Raw genomic sequence first — 22,545 nt, forward strand, 5'->3', positions numbered from 1 at the left:
CCGGCAGCCCAGGTGCTCTGTTGCGGAGTCAGGGCCTCTGGGGATCTGGCCGCGGCTGTAGCGGGGAGGCACTTCTGTGACATCACGGACAGAGGAGGCTCCGGTGCTTAGACAGTATGCAGCGCAGGGAGGGCTATGAAAGCCTTCCGCTGCGCCGCTTTCATACACATCTATGCCGGTGGCAGCAGCAGCTTTTGTTCCACCTGCGCCGCGACTAGGGAGTGGGGATTGTTGATGCCGGAAGGGGCAGGCGGACTGACAGCAGGACATAGGACGCTGCAGAAAAAGGATTCCCCCCCCCCCCCATCTACAGCGCAGAGACTTGCTGCAGATGCAGTGGCATACCCTCCAACTGTACCTTTTTGGCAGGTACTGTACAGTACCTTTTTTATGGTCTGTACCGATTTTTGGCTCTCCAAACTTCCATTGAAAGTACTGGAAAAGGGGCGTGGTCACGCCACTTTACCCGTGGACACGCCCCTTTTTTGAATTTGTAGCAGTTTGTATGTGTAAATTGTTGGAGGGTATGATGCTGCAGATGCAGTGGGCCTATTTTGGGGTGTGGACCTGGAGCTGCAGCTCCTTCAGCCCCATTGTTAATCCTGCTCTGGGAACACACAGCAGCCAAAGGGCAGAGCCTCCCATTGGATGTAACCTGTGTGGGAGGGCGTTTCTCGCCCAATCAGCTGTGGACTGAGTGTGACAGTCCTGCTGCTAACCCAATGAGAGCTCATAGCCACGCCCAGCCAGAGGCAGAACTCTGGGAGGCAACGGAGTCAGCTGCCGCCGGGCTCCTGCTTTGAAGGGGGGCACCTCTCCTCCTGTTCCGTGTGTTCAACAACATTAATCAATTAAGTTAATTGACAGCAGCCGGTATCTCTTCCGTAGCCGACTTCTCCACTAGTCACTGCACCTTACAAATCACACCCTCTTTATTATAGATACATTGGAAGCAGACACCTTACTGATGAAGCTATTTGCTCCTATAAAGGAAGCATGAGAATTCTAACTATATGAAGTTATTTCTCTGACAATTACAAGTAACGTCATATAGTTAGAATTCTCATACTTCCTATGCAAGAGCAGATATCTCCATCAGTAAGGTGCATGCTACCAGTGTAAAAGATTGTGGGTTCTAATCCTGGATATGACACTTGCAAATTAATTGTCAGAGAAATAATCAGCATTGTGAGTGACTGAGCAGATCTATGTAGTGTGTGGTTGGACCCCTACATAGATCAGCCTAGTTGCAATGGGTTTGTAGTAGCTTCATATAGTTAGAATGAGAGATGAGCGGGTTCGGTTTTACTCGGATTTCAAAGCGGCATCTTATTTGCTCATGGATGATATATAGGGGGGGCACCAATATTTTTCTTGCCTCCGGGCAACTGGGACAAACTTACGCCACTGCGCCCAGCGTTATCCACACAGTCACAGAGTGACAGGTCTGGGCTATTATATAGGAGATAAAAATTAAAAAAAGACAATTTCTGAGCTATTTTCTGGGGGGAAAAATCGTCAGTTAAGTGGTTAAAATACATGCATATATTTCCCAGTTAGGAGGTGTATCTTTAGCACCGATTATTATAGGGCAGTGCATATCATACTTGCCTGCTGTTTTTTAACTCCTCTTCTTAAGAAGACCAGAGAGGAGTTGCAGCTGGCCACTGAGGGGAATGAGGTGAGTGCTTTGTGTCATAATCTCCTGAATTTTGGATCTAAGAAGAAGGTACGGGGCCAAATTTACGAGATTCATACTGTCCCTGCCCCCTACCTACGAACCTGTTATTTCCAGGTATTGTTTACCCATCTTGCCCACTTCATTAGGACAGGACACCCAGTGCGGGCTGAATATTTTATGGGCATGGCTTCGTGGGTAGGGGCAGAGCCGGCCCTAACCAATATGATGCCCTAGGCAAGATTTTGGCTGATGCCCCCTAGTACCACCGCTGGTTCCGCCTGACCTTGCACCTCTTTCCAAGCACCATCACCCCTCACCAATAGCAGTCCTTATTTTGGTGTTTGTACCCCCTATATTTTAAATAGGAGCAGTCCGCACATTTGGCGCTCAGCCCAAAAAGGGGCGTGTTTTTGCTGGCAAGGGGTGTGGCCACACAATAGTAACTCCAATTCCATTTACGCCACACAGTACTGCAACTTTATTCACATTTGATCATGCGATAGTGTCCCAAATTCATATTACATCCCACAGTAGTATCACTTTACCTTATAAACGTTACTCCTCACAGTAGAGCCCCTTATTCACATTACATCACACTGAATTGCTCCTTATTCACATTACACCACACCCTATTGCTCTTTATTCACATTAGACGACACAGTATTGCCCTTTCTATACGCAATGCCACATAGTAGAGCACCTTAAACACATAATGCCACAGAGTAATGCCCCTTACACATATGAGACACATTATTAATGTCCTTATAAACATAATGCGCCTTACACATTATGACAACCTTTATTAATGCCCTTTTACACATACTGTAATGTCCCTTATACATATGCAGCACATATTTAACGCCCTTATAAGCATGACACACATAGTGCCCCCTACACATTTGCTGCACATTATTAGTGCCCCTATACACATAATGACACACATACAGTAGTACCCTGTTACACATATGCCGCACATTATTAATGCCCTTATACACATGACACACATAGTGCCCCTTACACATATGTGCACATTATTAATGCATTTTTACATGACACACATAATGCTCCTAACTCATATTCCGAACACTACTGCACAATCAACCCACTCACATGCACACATCACTCACACTACCACTAACACTGTGACCTCTGCCTCTGCTTGGATACGGATGTGTCCTTATAAATCTTGCCTCAATGCTAACGTCGGGCACCTTTTTTTTAATGAAAATGCATCTTATTTGCATTGCTATGTGGCTAGGATGCACAAGCAGCCTCTGCTGATTACAATGATATGCAGCATGCCTATATACTGTGTGAGACTGTGGCTGCATCTACATATGAAATGCTGCACACTGAATATAGGCATGCCGCATATCATTTTAATCAGCAGAAGCTGCTGATGCCCCTAGGCATATCAAATGCCCTAGGCAATTGCCTAGTTTGCCTATGCCTATGGCCGGCTCTGGGTAGGGGCATGGCTTAACTGGGAGGGGGGGTTGGCCTTGTAGCCAGACTCCCGTTTACGTCACTCTAGGGGTCCAGGAGATGCTGGGCTGCCCCCGGAGACTGACAGTGCTGGCTCCTACTTTGAGACAAGTGCTGCATGTAATGTTACAATGCAGCAGCCGGCTCCTGTCATTGAAGAGGAGCCATCATTTTGGTGTTACCCCTCAGCAGGTGACACCCGGCAGTGGCCCACAGTGGCAGGTGACACCCAGCAGTGGCACCCCGATAGTGACACCACTGACCCAAGGCCTTAGGGGAGAGTAGGCAAGTATGGTGTAAATATTGTACACCTTTATGAGAACTTGTGTAAGGTGCAGCATATGGGCAAATACAAGTGATTTTCTCATGGGATTTTTTTTTTTTACAGTAATTCACGCCTTTTTTGCCAACAGCTCCTCATAAGCCTATGAAGGAGGGGCATAGTTTCATAGGGGTCTGTGTACTAAGGGATCTATTCATGAAGCCGTGAAAAGAGTAGAGACACAGACCAGTGGAGAAGTTGACCATGGCAACCAATCAGCATCTCCCTTACATTTTATAGAATGTACATGATAAAGGCTTCCTTCAAAGCTGATTGGTTGCTATGGGCAACTTCTCCACTGGTCCTTTTCTCCATTCTTTTCACTGCTTCATGAATAGACCTTTGAGAAATAAAGTGGGTGGAGATGATGTTCCAGCCAATCAGCTGCTAACATTAAAGGCTGCGTTTGGAAAATGACAGGAGCCGATTGGCTGGTACTTTATCTCCGTCCACTTTGTCTCTTTCCAAGCTTGGGAGAGATGTACTAAGCAGTGATAAAAGTGAAGTAAGCCAGTGGAGAAGTTGCCCATGGCAACCAATCAGCATTGACGTAACATTTATAGTTTGCATACTAAAAAAGTATACAGAGCACCTGATTGGTTGCCATGGACAACTTCTCCACTGGCTCACTTCTCCACTTTTATCACTGCTTAGTACATGTCCTACTGTACACAGACCCCATAGTTACCTTGGTAATGGTTGGTGTGGTAATAACTCTACATTGCAATTAGGCTTTTGTTTAGTGTGCACTATTAATGTTAGTGGCTGCGTTCATATTTTGGAATTTAAGATATATTTCTATTTATTTTAAAAGTTTGGTTTCCACTAACACTGTGCAATACAATATGAGCCTATAACTTATAAGAGAACATGTCTGCCATAGCAACACCCTCTCACAGTGCTATTTCACCCTACATGTATAAATAGCTTTTTCAGCTACAGAAACATGTTATTTGCTTGTGAACTTGTAATAAAAATACATCATTTATCGTTCAAACATTTCCAATATACAGGAGCATTTTAAGAGAGGAAGGGGCCTGTGTGCAGACTCCGGGTGGACCCCCTCCTCTCCACAGTGCCACATAGGCTCCAGCATTGGGCCGGAGTCTACTGCGCATGCGCAGGTTTCCGGAAACATGGCGCCTGCCATGGTCCAAAGACAAATTTCGTATTACGCATGTGCGGAGGCCGTTTTGGGTATGATATTTGCCAGAGCTGTTGTGGCTACAGCGGCTGCAGCGCCTGTCTCGGGACTCCGGAAAGGTGAGTATTACAACAGCATGGGTGCACCGCACACATTGCACCCATGATAGAAATGCCAATGCCACTATAGCATTCACTCTCGGGCTGCATAATATCATTAGACACATTATCAGTATACACTGATGTGTGTAACTGCAGTTCACCTCCATCAGATTTAAAAGGTTTAGCAGTTCATATGAGGAGATCAGGCAAGCACAGTGGAGCAGGAATACAATATCAGTCGGAAGGCGGGATCATTAAGCCTAAAGAGACCTGTAGGCCACAATAGGGTACAAGCTGAAAAATTGTCATGTTCTAGCAGTATTGTAGTCAGGGCAGGCAGAGTTCAAATCAGTCAAATGCTAAGCAAAATGCCAGACACACAAGTAGTCAGTACTGCAATTAGTTCATATATTACAGGAGCTAGATAAAGTTCCGTTGGAACAATAATCTGGTACATGAAAGCAGGAGGCATTGGATCTTTGTACAGCTGCCTCAGGACAAAGGGTCTGGTTCAGAGAGTAAGTCTGCTGCATCCGCTCTAATACCTGGTACCGGATTTGCAGCTGCGATAATGTGCAAATGCTGGTTTAAGCCTTGCCCTTATGTACTAGCATGCACAGAATGAGAAAGCCCTGAGACACCCACTTTCAGTGCCAAGACATACAGTAGCACCGACAGTGGTAAAACATACCTAATGTCAGCACACCATGATGTCCAGCGCCAACGGCAGGTGCAGCATCTTTGTCTGAACATGGCCTCTGTGGCAAAGGCTCTGCGTCTGAGAATGCAGGCCACTTGCAATGACACCCCCGTAACGGGTTCACTATGGTATGCCGGCGGTCGGGCTCCCGGCGACCAGCATACCGGCGCTGGGAGCCCGACCGCTGGCTTACCGACAGTGTGGCGAGCGCAAATGAGCCCCTTGTGGGCTCGCTGCGCTTGCCATGCTACGCTCGCCATGCTACGGGCACGGTGGCGCGCTACGCGCGCCACGCTATTTTATTCTCCCTCCAGGGGGGTCGTGGACCCCCACGAGGGAGAATAGTGTCTGTATGCCGGCTGTCGGGATCCCGGCGCCGGTATACTGTGCGCCGGGATCCCGTCAGTCGGCATACTGAAGACCACCCCCCATAACACTCCGATTATAAGCCCAAGAGACAGCCTTTTTTTGGGCTCCCTTCAGGTCCCCTCTCATATACCGCAGAGGAACACCCACTGCTTTGCCTTACCATCTCTGATGGTAACAGCAGCACCTTTGTGCATACACTCAGGGAAAGACATGCTCCATATGAGTTTTAAGAATATTTTGCACATGCGCAGTTGCAAATAATCACTCATCTGCGCAAATATCAGCATTGTGTACAACTCTGAATCAGGCCCAGAGTCTCTAATGCAGGGGCGCATCAAGAGAGGAGGCGGCCCTTGTGTAGTCTCCATCCGGCCCCCTCCTCTCTAGCTGGCAGAGCAATAGACTCTGGGCACTAGGTTCTCTTCGATATCAGACTCATTTCAGTAGTGTCAACCTTACCTTCTATTTCTTGGCATTGTATGTAGGTCTAATGACAGGGAGTACAAGGGGGACACTTGTACAGGGCCCCAAGATTGCAGAAATCCAATTCATGACCAGTCAGGTTGCTGGTAGCCCCGGCAGCCAAAGCAATAAAGTTATGACATTGCATTGTTGGATGGTAGAGGAGTAGCAAAGTGGTGCAGGCAGCAAAAGGTAAGTGTGTGCTGTAGAGTGAGAGGGGGGAGGGGTAGAGAGACACAAGGAGTGGGTTAGAGATGAAGAGACACGCGATTGGATGGTGCTAAAGGAACTGGGCTGAGGAGACAGAGTGGGATGGGGCCAATAGACAGTGGGAGATGTGCTGGAGAGACAGAGGGAGATGGGGTGGAGATGCACAGATGGATGTACTAAAGAGACATGGGGGGATGATGCTAGGGAGACAGAGGAGGTTTAGGCCAATGGCGTATCTGCGCATGCACAGTAGGGAAAATCGCCAGGGAAATGGAGACCTGTGCACCATCTTGTGCTCAGAGTTACTGCCACTGCCTGCTAGAGAGAAGGGGGCCCGGAAGAATACTGCACACAGGCCCCCTCCTCTCTTAATATACCCCTGCTTGAGGCTGAGAGACATAGGTGGTGGGGGAGGGGTGAGGCGGAGAAACACAGGGGGGATGAGGCTGGTGAGACACAGGCTGGGATGAAGCTGGGGACTCCAATCACATGAATCTGCCAGGCCCCAAGATTTCTGTTGCCAGGCCTGAATATATGTAATTTGTTTGTATTATGCTCCCCTTAACATGTAGATAGTAAAGGATAAGAATAACAACAAAAATAATATTGTGTTTTTGCACAGATAAAATATACCTTTTCTCCTTTTCGGCCAATGTCACCTATTAATCCAGAATCACCCTTTTCTCCCTATATTAAAATAGGACAATTTGGAAAGCACAAATTAGTTGATCCTACAACTGTACTGAAATAGTATCTTAACATTACAGTATGTCATTCTACTCATATCCCTTATATCATTAAAGACTATTGTACATAATATACACCTGAAGAGCCCAATACAAAAGTAGAAAATGGTGGACCTGACATTTTTCAGAATGTCAATTGAGTACCACATGAGTCCAATATAAAAACAAAAACCTCACTGTATGGCAGATAACTAAACATAAATATAAAGCAGCCTGTCTGGCTAGGGTTCACTACGATATGCCGGCGGTCGGGCTCCCGGCGCCCAGCATACCGGCGCCGGGAGCCCGACCGCCGGCTTACCGACAGTGTGGCGAGCGCAAATGAGCGCCTTGCGGGCTCGCTGCGCTCGCCACGCTACGCGCGCCACACTTTTATTCTCCCTCCAGGGGGTCGTGGACCCCCACGAGGGAGAATAAGTGTCGGTATGCCGGCTGTCGGGATCCCGGCGCCGGTATACTGTGCGCCGGGATCCCGACAGCCGGCATACTGAAGACCACCCGTCTGGCTACACTGCTTTCCTGGTACATTTATACTGAATGTCCATATTTATAAATGAAAAGATTACACATGTGACTGGGATCATAAATTGCATGTTTGTCACATGTGTGTAGCCTATTTAAAAACACACTCAGGAACACCTGCTTTAATTGACCTGTACTATTCCTATAAATTATATTATATTAAACATCTGGCACCTGACTTGTTTTTGTGTGTGAATGTCTGAAACCTGATCTGAACCTTGACAATACAATGCACACACTTATACTGGCCATATGGTTTACAAATAACAGACACTCAGACTCAAGGAAAATGGACAAAATACATTGGGGGCTATTCAGAGATGGATGAAGACGAGCAAATATTGCAAATAGACAATTTTTGCCATCTGTGCACGTGCAGCGGCCACAGTGCACGTGCATGACCAATCTTAATGCTGTCGCATGATGAGTGACAGGCGGCGGGCATTCAGGGGCGGCGAGGCAGCATTGGGGGGGAGTGAAGCAGGAAATGCAGGCTTGTCATGGCCATTTTAGGGGTGGCCCGATGACATCGCCTGTGTTTCCTACAATCGGAAAAATGGCGGCGTCCTCTATTTCAATGCCTGCAATGTGATCACAATTGAATTGTGATCGTATGGTGGGGCGGCGCCATACAGGCTGGTCGGTCTTGCCCTGTGATGGGCGGCCCCCAGCATGCAATTTGATCCTTAGAAGTTTTTGATAATTTAGCAAAAACTGAATAACCCCCATTATCTTTATATTAAAAAGATTGGGGAATCAACAGCAGAGGCGTTTCTATAATGGGTGCAGTGTGTGTGTGGTGCACAGGGATACACACTGCACCCATATATATTTACCCCTCCGGAGTCCCACGGCGGCAGCCCTGCAGTGCAGGCACAAATCACTTGGAAAATGTTTGCCGCAGCCATTTCCAAGTGTTTTGCGCATGCGCACTGGAGATGTCCCCGGGAACAAGGCGTAGGCGCCATGTTCCCGGAGAACTGCGCATGTGCAGTAGCCTCTGGCATTATGCCAGAGTCTACTAGCTGCTGGAGAGGAGGGGGCACCCCACCGCCTCACCTCATCGCACGTCACGCCCCTGAGCAGAGGTGTACAGGAGATGGCGCACTAGTGCTGACAGCTCTGCAACAGTAGAGGTGTATAGAAGGTGGCACTCTAGTGCTGACAGTGCTGAAACAGCAGAGGTGTACAGGAGGTGGCACACTAGTGCTGACAGCGCTGCAGCAGCAGAGGTGTATAGAAGGTGGCGCTCTAGTGCTGACAGTGCTGCAGCAGCAGAGGTGTACTGGAGGTGGCACACTAGTGCTGACAGCGCTGCAGCAGCAGAGGTGTACAGGAGGTGGCACTCTAATGCTGACAATGCTGCAATAGCAGGAGTGTAAAGGAGGTGGCGCTCCAGTACTGACAGTGCTGCATCTAGCCTGAAAAATATGAAGGTGAAAAGAGAGGAGACATTCTTGTGAAGTTTGCGTCTGTAGTTGTGGGTCTTAGCCACTGTCTATCTTCATCTGTGTATTGCTACATATTTTTCTTCTCTTTCTTTTTTTCAAGTAAAACCTTATTTATAGGGGGATAACACATGAATATTCGAAGTCACCTCAGAGGTCCATCGCTGAGAATAGTCTATGGTTGGCATGGAAACAGGTCAGGTAAACAATCTCTCTGTGGACATGAAAGCAGCTGCATAGTTTCATGAATTAGCTAAAAACCTTTTTACTTCCTACCTCACGCTAATGTTGGCTGTGCAAGAAGAAACTCATACCGCCTATTGGTGTTATGCTAGACACCGCAACAGTCATCCATAGTAATGGGCACTTGCACCAGCCCCATGCAAGGTATAAGGGATCTGTCAGAAACAGACTTTCCTTCCCTGTGCACATGACTCACATAGAGCCTTTGATACACACCCATGACACTCCTACAAGTCAGGGTGGTTACATGTGATTGCAGTGGCGCGTCCAGTTCATGCACCAAAGAGCTATATTTCATAGAAAGACAGATCAGGTCAAGTTGTGCCTGACTTGGAATAAAATGTACATACTGTACGTATAAATGTGGCAATTCGCTTATGTGCATGCGCTGTATATGCTAAACCTTGTCATTTGTGTCCATGCTAAGAGATCTGTCCAACTCAGACACAGGCTCACAATGTCCTACTGGTCATTTTGGGAGTTTTACCTTTTAAATAATTCACTGGCCAAGAGATGGAATCATTTCGGAATAGTTATACAATGTACAATGTATTGCACAGATCAGCATTTATATCTGACATGTAGTGTAAGTTACTTTTTTTTTTTTTTAAACTGAGCTTTAAAACATGCTGTGGTAAAGACTGAAATATGAAATGGCAGAATTACTTCAAATCATGTTCCGCTCATGAGTTTTGTACTTATGGGGAATATGTATCAACATTTGGAATTGGAGGGGATGTAGTTATGTGACCGGAGGTCAGGAAACCACCAGTCACTCACAACACCACCCCCTACATCCCTCCCTCTGAGAATCCCGACAGTCTGCATGCTGACTAGCAGGGACTATTCCCACTCGTGGGTGTCCACGACACCCATAGAGTGGGAATAGAACCTGTGGTGACCAGCAAGGGGCTGGGTGATACTTAAGGGGCTCGAGAACCGGACCCACCTAATCTTTGGTATCCTATTCTCACAGGGTTTTGGATTCTATAAAGATCCCAGTGATCTGCTCCAATTTCACTCTGGCTGTGGAGAGTGTACTGAACGGACGTGTCCGTCTCAGTGCTGGGTTGTGTGGCGTTGGGCTGGTGGCTGCTGTGGTGCTGGTGTATCAGTCCAGGGGTGCTCTGTCTGTCCTCTGCTGTATCTGACAAAGGTTGCTCTGTCCACATAGGGGTGATTTGTCCTTACATCCAGGGGTTCTGCCCCAGTGTTAATTAAAAACCCAGTATACCGTGTGTACATCCTATCTGTACTGTCCTATCAGTATCAGTTCAGGGGTGCTCGGTCTATCATTTGCTGTATCTGACAAGGGGTGCTCTGTCCACCTAGGGGTGATCTGTCCATACATCCAGGGGCTCTGTCTCAGTGTTAATTAAAAACCTAGTATACTGTGTGTACATCCTATCTGTACTGTCCTATCAGTCCAGGGGTGCTCTGTCTGTCGTTTGTTGTATCTGAAAATGGGTGCTCTGTCCACTTAGGGGTGACCTTATCATCCATCCAATGGCTCCACCCCAGTGGAAAATTAAAATAATAAAAGCTAAAAAGCCTAAAATATAATTATAAAAAAATAAGAATTTACTTACCGATAATTCTATTTCTCATAGTCCGTAGTGGATGCTGGGGACTCCGTAAGGACCATGGGGAATAGCGGCTCCGCAGGAGACTGGGCACATCTAAAGAAAGCTTTAGGACTATCTGGTGTGCACTGGCTCCTCCCCCTATGACCCTCCTCCAAGCCTCAGTTAGGATACTGTGCCCGGACGAGCGTACACAATAAGGAAGGATTTTGAATCCCGGGTAAGACTCATACCAGCCACACCAATCACACCGTATAACCTGTGATCTGAACCCAGTTAACAGCATGATAACAGAGGAGCCTCTGAAAGATGGCTCACAACAATAATAACCCGATTTTTGTAACAATAACTATGTACAAGTATTGCAGACAATCCGCACTTGGGATGGGCGCCCAGCATCCACTACGGACTATGAGAAATAGAATTATCGGTAAGTAAATTCTTATTTTCTCTAACGTCCTAAGTGGATGCTGGGGACTCCGTAAGGACCATGGGGATTATACCAAAGCTCCCAAACGGGCGGGAGAGTGCGGATGACTCTGCAGCACCAAATGAGAGAACTCCAGGTCCTCCTCAGCCAGGATATCAATTTTGTAGAATTTTACAAACGTATTTGCTCCTGACCAAGTAGCTGCTCGGCAAAGTTGTAAAGCCGAGACCCCTCGGGCAGCCGCCCAAGATGAGCCCACCTTCCTTGTGGAGTGGGCATTTACAGATTTTTGGCTGTGGCAGGCCTGCCACAGAATGTGCAAGCTGAATTGTACTACAAATCCAACGAGCAATAGTCTGCTTAGAAGCAGGAGCACCCAGCTTGTTGGGTGCACACAGGATAAACAGCGAGTCAGATTTCCTGACTCCAGCCGTCCTGGAAACATATATTTTCAGGGCACTGACAACGTCTAGCAACTTGGAGGCCTCCAAGTCCCTAGTAGCCGCAGGCACCACCAATAGGTTGGTTCAGGTGAGACGCTGAAACCACCTTGGGGAGAAACTGAGGACGAGTCCTCAATTCCGCCCTGTCCGAATGGAAAATCAGATAAGGGCTTTTTCAGGATAAAGCCGCCAATTCTGACACGCGCCTGGCCCAGGCCAGGGCCAACAGCATGACCACTTTCCATGTGAGATATTTTAACTCCACAGATTTAAGTGGTTCAAACCAATGTGACTTTTGGAACCCAAAACTACATTGAGATCCCAAAGTGCCACTGGAGGCACAAAAGGAGGCTGTATATGCAGTACCCCTTTTACAACGTCTGAACTTCAGGGACTGAAGCTAGTTCTTTTTGGAAGAAAATTGACAGGGCCGAAATTTGAACCTTAATGGACCCCAATTTCAGGCCCATAGACACTCCTGTTTGCAGGAAATGTAGGAATCGACCCAGTTGAATTTCCTCCGTCGGGCCTTACTGGCCTCGCACCACGCAACATATTTACGCCAATTGCGGTGATAATGTTTTTGCGGTTACATCCTTCCTGGCTTTGATCAGGATAGGGATGACTTCATCCGGAATGCCTTTTTTCCTTCAGGATCCGGCGTTCAACCGCCATGCCGTCAAACGCAGCCGCGGTAAGTCTTGGAACAGACAGGGTCCTTGCTGGAGCAGGTCCCTTCTTAGAGGTAGAGGCCACGGATCCTCCGTGAGCATCTCTTGAAGTTCCGGTTACCAAGTCCTTCTTGGCCAATCCGGAACCACGAATATAGTGCTTACTCCTCTCCATTTTATCAATCTCAGTACCTTGGGTATGAGAGGCAGAGGAGGGAACACATACACTGACTGGCACACCCACTGTGTTACCAGAGCGTCTACAGCTATTGCCTGAGGGTCCCTGGACCTGGCGCAATACCTGTCGAGTTTTTAATCATGTGGAAGACTTCTGGGTGAAGTCCCCACTCTCCCGGGTGGAGGTCGTGCTGAGGAAGTCTGCTTCCCAGTTGTCCACTCCCGGAATGAATACTGCTGACAGTGCTATCACATGATTTTCCGCCCAGCGAAGAATCCTTGCAGCTTCTGCCATTGCCCTCCTGCTTCTTGTGCCACCCTGTCTGTTTACGTGGGTGACTGCCGTGATGTTGTCCGACTGGATCAACACCGGCTGACCTTGAAGCAGAGGTCTTGCTAAGCTTAGAGCATTGTAAATGTCCCTTAGCTTCAGGATATTTATGTGAAGTGATGTCTCCAGGCTTGACCATAAGCCCTGGATATTCCTTCCCTGTGTGACTGCTCCCCAGCCTCGCAGGCTGGCATCCGTGGTCACCAGGACCCAGTCCTGAATGCCTAATCTGCGGCCCTCTAGAAGATGAGCACTCTGCAACCACCACAGGAGGGACACCCTTGTCCTTGGTGACAGGGTTATCCGCTGATGCATCTGAAGATGCGATCCGGACCATTTGTCCAGCAGGTCCCACTGGAAAGTTCTTGCGTGGAATCTGCCGAATGGGATTGCTTCGTAGGAAGCCACCATTTTACCCAGAACCCTTGTGCATTGATGCACTGAGACTTGGCTCGGTTTTAGGAGGTTCCAGACTAGCTCGGATAACTCCCTGGCTTTCTCCTCCGGGAGAAACACCTTTTTCTGGACTGTGTCCAGCATCATCCCTAGGAACAGAAGACACGTCGTCGGAACCAGGTGCGATTTTGGAATATTGAGAATCCAATCGTGCTGCCGCAACACTACCTGAGATAGTGCTACACCGACCTCCAACTGTTTCCTGGATCTTACCCTTATCAGGGAATTGTCCAAGGAAGGGATAACTAAAATTCACTTCCTTCGAAGGAATATCATCATTTCGGCCATTACCTTGGTAAAGACCCGGGGTGCCGTGTACCATCCATACGGCAGCGTCTGAACTGATAGTGACAGTTCTGTACCATAAACCTGAGGTACCCTTGGTGAGAAGGGTACATTTTGACATGAAGGTAAGCATCCTTGATGTCCCGAGACATCATGTAGTCCCCTTCTTCCAGGTTCGCAATCACTGCTCTGAGTGACTCAATCTTGAATTTGAACCTCTGTACGTAAGTGTTCAAAGATTTTAGATTTAGAATCGGTCTCACCGAGCCGTCCGGCTTCGGTACCACAACAGTGTGGAATAATACCCCGTTCCCTGTTGCAGGAGGGGTATCTTGATTATCACCTGCTGGGAATACAGCTTGTGAATGGCTTCCAAAACTGTCTCCCTGTCAGAAGGAGACATCGGTAAAGCCGACTTTAGGAAACGGCGAGGGGGAGACGTCTCGAATTCTAATTTGTACCCCTGAGATATCACCTGAAGGATCCAGGGGTCTACTTGCGAGTGAGCCCACTGCGCGCTGAAATTCATTGAGACGGGCCCCCCACCGTGCCTGATTCTGCTTGTAAAGCCCCAGCGTATACTGAGGGCTTGGCAGAGGCGGGAGAGGGTTTCTGTTCCTGGGAACTGGCTGATTTCTGCAGCCTTTTTCCTCTCCCTCTGTCACGGGGCAGAAATGAGGAACCTTTTGCCCGCTTGTCCACGAAAAGACTGCGCCTGATAATACGGCGTCTTCTCATGTTGAGAGGCGACCTGGGGTACAAACGTGGAATTCCCAGCTGTTGCCGTGGCCACCAGGTCTGAAAGACCGACCCCAAATAACTCCTCCCTTAATAAAGCAATACTTCCAAATGCCGTTTGGAATACGCATCACCTGACCACTGACGTGTCCATAACCCTCTACTGGTAGAAATGGACAACGCGCTTAGACTTGATGCCAGTCGGCAAATATTCCGCTGTACATCACGCATATATAAAAATGCATCTTTTAAATGCTCTATAGGCAAAAATATACTGTCCCTATCTAGGGTATCAATATTTTCCGTCAGGGAATCCGACCACGCCAACCCAGCACTGCACATCCAGGCTGAGGCGATTGCTGGTCGCAGTATAACACCAGTATGTGTGTAAATACCTTTTAGGATACCCTCCTGCTTTCTATCAGCAGGATCCTTAAGGGCGGCCATCTCAGGCGAAGGTAGAGCCCTTACAAGCGTGTGAGCGCTTTATCCCCCCTAGGGGGTGTTTCCCAACGCACCCTAACCTCTGGCGGGAAAGGATATAATGCCAATAACATTTTAGAAATTATCCGTTGTTATCGGGGGAAACCCACGCATCATCACACACCTCATTTAATTTCTCAGATTCAGGAAAACTACAGGTAGTTTTTCCTCACCGAACATAATACCCCTTTTTTTTTTGGTGGTACTCGTATTATCAGAAATGTGTAAAACATTTTTCATTGCCTCAATCATGTAACGTGTGGCCCTACTGGAAGTCACATTCGTCTCTTCACCGTCGACACTGGAGTCAGTATCCGTGTCGGCGTCTATATCTGCCATCTGAGGTAACGGGCGCTTTAGAGCCCCTGACGGCCTATGAGACGTCTGGACAGGCACAAGCTGAGTAGCCGGCTGTCTCATGTCAACCACTGTCTTTTATACAGAGCTGACACTGTCACGTAATTCCTTCCAACAGTTCATCCACTCAGGTGTCGACCCCCTAGGGGGTGACATCACTATTACAGGCAATCTGCTCCGTCTCCACATCATTTTTCTCCTCATACATGTCGACACAAAATTACCGACATACAGCACACACACAGGGAATGCTCTGATAGAGGACAGGACCCCACTAGCCCTTTGGGGAGACAGAGGGAGAGTTTGCCAGCACACACCAGAGCGCTATATATATACAGGGATAACCTTATATAAGTGTTTTTCCCCTTATAGCTGCTGTATAGTTAATACTGCGCCTAATTAGTGCCCCCCTCTCTTTTTTTTAACCCTTTCTGTAGTGTAGTGACTGCAGGGGAGAGACAGGGAGCTTCCCTCCAACGGAGCTGTGAGGGAAAATGGCGCCAGTGTGCTGAGGAGATAGGCTCCGCCCCTTTTTCGCTGACTTTTCTCCTGCTTTTTTATGGATTCTGGCAGGGGTTAAATGCATCCATATAGCCCAGGAGCTATATGTGATGCATTTTTTTTGCCATCCAAGGTGTTTTTATTGCGTCTCAGGGCGCCCCCCCCCAGCGCCCTGCACCCTCAGTGACCGAAGTGTGAAGTGTGCTGAGAGCAATGGCGCACAGCTGCAGTGCTGTGCGCTACCTTGTTGAAGACAGGACGTCTTCTGCCGCCGATTTTCCGGACCTCTTCTGCCTCTGTAAGGGGGCCGGCGGCGCGGCTCTGGGACCCATCCAAGCTGGGCCTGTGATCGTCCCTCTGGAGCTAATGTCCAGTAGCCTAAGAAGCCCAATCCACTCTGCACGCAGGTGAGTTCGCTTCTTCTCCCCTTAGTCCCTCGATGCAGTGAGCCTGTTGCCAGCAGGTCTCACTGAAAATAAAAAACCTAATCTAAAACTTTCACTAAGAAGCTCAGGAGAGCCCCTAGTGTGCACCCTTCTCGTTCAGGCACAGAGATCTAACTGAGGCTTGGAGGAGGGTCATAGGGGGAGGAGCCAGTGCACACCAGATAGTCCTAAAGCTTTCTTTAGATGTGCCCAGTCTCCTGCGGAGCCGCTATTCCCCATGGTCCTTACGGAGTCCCCAGCATCCACTTAGGACGTTAGAGAAATATATATATTTTTTTGTTTGTGCTGTACCCTAGTGTACAGGACAAAAAAGGGAATTTGGAGGCCCTTGCACAAACTGGCTTTACTTTACTTAAGTCGGCGATCGGCGTAGGAGGTTACTTACCCAAAATGTGGAAAAGATGAGGTTTATCAAAATGAATTACCAATTCCACGAGGAATACCTTTACCGATAATTACGTACACAAAATAAAGAGGCACCTAATACAGTGGATTCCAGCGGGACAAATTAATATTGTGTGAAGAAGAGGATGTACACACTGATGGGGATGAGTAATCGTATGCTGATGACAACATCTTGCCTATGTAGATCCAGTTTGTGCACTGCCCATTGCCAGATTGTTTAGTAGGGCCCAAACAAACCGAATATTTCAGTCACAAGTGACAGTCCCTGTTGCTGAAATGATTGGTTTGTTAAACTGTGCATATCCTGTTTAATATATACAACATAAGGGTGGCTGGGAGGGACCAAGGACAATTCCATCTTGCACCTCTTTTCTCTGCAATATGTGCTCTTTGGAGAATTGCTGACTGTTTTTTTCCATAGTTTATTAAACTGCCACCCTGTCTGCCACTGCAGTGTCACTCTTAGATGTGCCATGTTGGAAGTTTAAGCGCCACATTTGTGCCACCCACTGCTGTCGCTTAGGTTACTCATCCAGCTACCTGGGTGCAACCTTTTGGCCTAAAGTGGATGAAAACAATATTGTGAGCTGTGAGGTGGTCAAAATGACTGGAAATGACTGGAAATGAGTGTTATTTAATAATACTGTAGGAACAAAAACAGGCCAAAATTCTGTGATTTTAGCTGTTTTTAGGATTTAAAAAAAAACAAACATCCAAAACCCACAAGGGCAGTTTTGGCAAAACCAATACAGATCCAAAACACAAAGGAGATAAAAATCCAAAACCCAAGATTTGGGCTGGCGCACATCCCTATATGTATTATGTAACAAACCAGATGCTTTTACTATCTCATGTCATGCATCACTTCTTATTCTCTTATCACTTTTCTCTCAATGTATGTCCCTTCTTATTCACTCATGACAGCTGTTTGACAAATGAGGATGTTTGACTAACAATTAGTAAGGTCCAGTGTGAATCTGATGTTAGACTCTGAAATACTGTGTTTATGGGTAACTTGTATGATAAGAAATCACCAAGGAGTGCCATGGAATGCATACATAATGGAATGCACTACAGGCATGATAAATCAATGTGCAAGGCAATTCACAGATAATTATATACTCCTTATATTTTAACCAATACATGATTTGTTTCTATTGGTAAATATTTTTATGTCTAAAGCTCTGTGCTGATTAAATGTTTATATTTTAAATGCATTTAATAAATCGTGATTAGCATAAACAATGTAATTATCAGTAAGCATGGGAACTTATATACTGTAAATAATTGGAAATATTTTAAAATGTTCCATAATACAGGACCAACTTCTATGTCAGGCAAAGTTTCCACTTAACTATTTTATTCTAATACCGACTAAATAATTGAGGTTGTACAAGCAAACAATCCTACGGTACTTTATTATTTGTGATCTGTATGAATGCTTACTGTAAATCTCTGAGGACATGCAGTGAGCAAGCAAGATGTACGACAGAACATGTCAGATTTGGAAATGCAGCAGCTAGAGAGATAATTAGCTGGCCAAGTGAACCAAAAATCTTAAATTTAGAATTCCCTACGTATTTGTGAAACGTCTTTTCCCAAGCAGCATACCACATTTGTGTAAATAAGATGTTAACCCACCATGCACGTCAAAACAATTTTTGGAACAGATAAAATAAAGAAAAAATGTTTTATTGGAGAACAACAGGAAAACTATCCATTCTCTATCAGTAATCATGTTAATATGTTGAACTTGGCAGCAGTATCAGTGAAATGCTGTTTGTAATAACTATACAACACATCTGCAATCCAGACATATGGAGGACAGTAAATATGTCACTAATATGAACAAAAACAAATAATGTCTTCTCATATACTGTATGTACAGTACATGACTCCTGTCCAATGTACTGTAGATCTTACCGGATCTCCCTTTTGCCCTTGCAGACCTCTGTCACCTTTTGATCCCTTAAGTCCATTATTCCCATCAAGTCCTGCTGTGCCCTGGAAGTAGAAAGAGCGGGGTAATTAAATGTTGTAACTTGGTGAGATATGCGCGATAACGGAGATCACTTTAGAAAGAAGATTGGGCGTGATATATCATTTGAATACCGCCCCGTACAGTCTAGTAGGCCTGGGGCTGGGTGAGGTGTAGGTTCCTAGCAGGGAGTGGAGGGGGAGTACATTCTGTCCGTTACAGCAGATAGGTAGGATGGCACAGTATTACAGTATACAGAGGAGAATCTGTCCATATACCCCTCTCTCACCATAGATTAAAGTAAGTCACTAGACTGGTCCCTGCTGTGTGCCTGCTGTGCATGCCAGTAGGTGGGTATTTGTGGCACTGTGAAAGTCTGCATGTCAGTATTTGCTGTACCGAGGGGTGTCAGTCACATGGAGCACTTAGGAATTCAGATGAACTTTCTGTTCATTTATTATTGGGAAAGAGGAGGAAGCTGGACTGCACACCCTATTACTAACGATATTAAGAGGTGCTATAGTGCTGAGGCTTCTAATATTATGCTGGAGGAAGAGAGATGCTGATGCACACTATTAGCCATTCTTACCATCCTGGCTGCCCCCTTCTCTGGGAAGGGGCAACTTGGTCGGCAAATCACGTCATCGGGTCTCCTCGGCCCACCCACTTGCACTCTATTGTGGGCGGCCGAGGTAGGGCGCGGACGGCTGTATCGGTATGCTGGTGCAGTGCCTGCCTTTCTGGAAGGGCGGGAGCACCACCCAATATTCAGGAGCCTCCTGACTGTTCCAGGAGGGTAGGCAAGTATACTACTAGCATTAAGAACACTGATAGTACTATCAGTGTTCTTAGTGCTAGTAGTGTGCATCAGCATTTCTCTTCCTCCAGCATTTATTATTGGGGTACATGCTTATCAGCATGTATATACTTACAATGTGTTATGGAATAAATAAAAAGGGTGGCATTGTCATTTGTGCATAATGCACTTTTAATTAAAATACTTTTAAATTGCTGTGCTGTGCAATTTGCGCACATGGAGATTGTTGTGACTTCATATTGGCCACCTGTGTCTCATTTGTGTGTCTTAGTTACTGGTATGGAGTATGGGATCACTGGGGTGCAGGGATCACAGGGGAGAGGAGAAGAAACTGGTGTAGTGATCAGTGGGATGGAGTGCAGGTGTGTGTGTGTGTGGGGGGGGGGGGGGCGGGGGGGACAGAGATCACAGCTGTGCAAGGAAGAGAGCAGTGCAGTGCTCAGATTGGTGTGGAGAAGAAGAGAGAGGTGTAGGTATCAGGGGGGTGTCCACTGTCCAGCTTGCATGTACTATGTGATTATAATGTACAATATATAGACAATACGTGTGCCCATCTGACCAATTTGTCCACACACAGCTGTTGTGGAATTTAGAATCAGGCCCTATAAGGCAGTGACGTGTGGTGGGGTGAGGCAGGTGAGGCAGAGCCCTTCCTGTCATATTAACGTTTGTGCCAGAGTTTTGACTGTAAACAGTATATGAAAAATACAAAGAATATGTTTGAAATATCTTCTTTGTATTGTTTTAATCATTTTTATAGCCAAAACTCTGGCGTAAAAAGTCTATGGCAGGTGCCTTTCTTTTCCGCACATCTTTGATCAAAACTCACCAAATTTCCAGGAGTTTATAATGCTGCACCTGTGTATAATGCCCAGATGTACCCTTTGGCTCATATATTGCGAGTAAATCTGGCTCTGGTGCTAGCCAGTGCCTCCTGAGCCATTTAGCTCACTGCACGTCCCTGCTAAAAGGAGGGATCCCACCCCTTGATAGACCCCACCCGCTCAGCAGATCCTGCCCTCATTAGGGCTTCCTACATAAATTTCCTGTGCTAGTTTTCGATCCCAATCCGCCCCTGACTGTTACAATGTGGAAGTGGAGGGTTGGGGGGAAACCACAGGGAAAAGAGGAAAGATAGTGGATAAAAACAGGGAGATGGGGTTGTGAGACATGCAATATGAGAAGGGGTCAGAGAGCAGGAGACTTGGGAAGAGAGAGATGGGAAGATATAGGAAAAATAAAGCATGGTAATGTCAGGCACAATGGCTACATTTGCCTATGCAGTTCCAATGTTTTACGCATTTTGCTTGATGACGATCGGTTGTTTGACAGGTCCAAAATGCTTGTATTATATATGAGAAGATACATTTTTTAACCATATTTACTATTTATTACAGTATATCTAGTCAACATATTCACATCCCTTTGTCTCACCTGCTTCATTTCCTACGTCGCACCTTATGTCCAACTTATCTCTCATTGTCTGCTCCGTTCTTTTTCCCAGTATTCATCTATGTGCTTATTACTAAACCAACTACAGGCTATACAATATCACAAACACAAAACATGTACTATAGAATATATAAAAAACGTAGATTGTGCATAATAAAAAACACACTATGGGTAGTTTTATAGGGATGCGGTTTTGTGACTGGCGGTCAAGAGACCGCCGGTCACAATACCGACCGCTACATCTCGCTCACTCAAAATCCCGCTGGTTGTCATGCCGACCAACAGAGACTATTCCACTCGTGGGTGTCTACGACACCCATAGAGTGGGACAGAACTTGTGGTGAGCACAGCGAGCCACCGAGCCCGCAAGTGGCTTCGTTGCACATGCCCCCCCGCCGGCCATGTAACAGTCGGGAACCCGCCGTCGGTACTGTGACCGCTGGACACACATACCCAACCCATTTTATATTACAGTCTATTTTTTAACACTGGTAAATGTGTTCAGAGTAGCTCTAACAGTAATAAAGTTTACTTGAGAAAACTTGGTTTTCTGCTTATGTGGATGTACAATGTGTAATGGAAGTAACTTAGCATATTATGACAAAATACCCATTATATGAATATGGGGGAGGTGGTTCATGATTTCGTGAGATGATGAATAAGAGGCACTTATTGGAGCTACTTTAAATGAATTCTCAGATGACAACGACTGTGTGATTATATGAAGGTGAGGGAAAAAAGATTTCCATATTGATAATCCATTATCACTTGCAAGTACTTTTGTAACTGAATTGCTGCATTATTTACCAAAATATACTAGCAAAGAAACTGCTCAAATGTGAAAGCATTTAGAATATCAGGAATTTACCTCCCACTGGCCATGAAGATCAACTACTGCGCTAATACATGTTTAACTATTTAACTCCATTTGCTTGTATATGAACAATCGATTGGAACTGGCTTTTTTTTTTTTAACAAATGTTACAAACCCATTAGATATGTGGGATAAACAAAGACGGTGTGCAATGTAAAAGAGTTGTTGAAGTTGTTGTTATGATGTCAAAAGCATACCGCTCTAACCAGGGGCGGATCCAGAAGTAAATGAAAGGGGGGGCACCATGATAGGGGAACGGTAATAGTTATATTTACATGCACCTAAGGCACGCGTGCTCCCAGATAAGGGGTGTGGTATCACAGGGGGTGTGGCCTCACATAATACACCATCAGGTAATGATTGGCTGTAGGAGAGCATCCCTGCTGGTTTAATGCCAATGTTTCACCCTGATGAAAAGGCTGATTGGGTCTTGAAATGTTGGTCACCGGTTCCATTAGTTATCAGAGCCTGGATGGTACCCCATCACTATATAATTATTACATTTTTTAGTAGGTGGTGGCAGGTGCAGCATACCTTGTTTTGGGCACTGCACTGAGACTAAGACTGCAGGACATGAACTGCCCATCTTTAATTAGCAGAAGCAGCCAGCTGGATCTCCAACAAGCAGCATAAGACATCTGCAGGACAGCTCTGTCGCAATCACATGGGCCGCCTTCTCAAAGCC

General features: G+C 46.5%; 1 protein-coding gene across 1 annotated transcript in view; it reads right to left on the reverse strand.

Moving 5' to 3' along the window:
- LOC134934577 (collagen alpha-1(VII) chain-like) overlaps positions 1 to 22,545 on the reverse strand; it is an 817,258-nt gene that overhangs the window by 165,693 nt on the left and 629,020 nt on the right. The window contains exons 89-90 of the mRNA XM_063929986.1: positions 18,663 to 18,743; positions 7,108 to 7,161 (exon numbers count right to left, since the gene is read on the reverse strand). Coding sequence (XP_063786056.1) covers positions 7,108 to 7,161; positions 18,663 to 18,743 — 135 coding nt within the window. The remainder of the gene's footprint in view (positions 1 to 7,107; positions 7,162 to 18,662; positions 18,744 to 22,545) is intronic.

The sequence above is a fragment of the Pseudophryne corroboree genome, chromosome 6 (genome assembly GCF_028390025.1).
Source record: "Pseudophryne corroboree isolate aPseCor3 chromosome 6, aPseCor3.hap2, whole genome shotgun sequence".
Taxonomy (NCBI): domain Eukaryota; kingdom Metazoa; phylum Chordata; class Amphibia; order Anura; family Myobatrachidae; genus Pseudophryne; species Pseudophryne corroboree.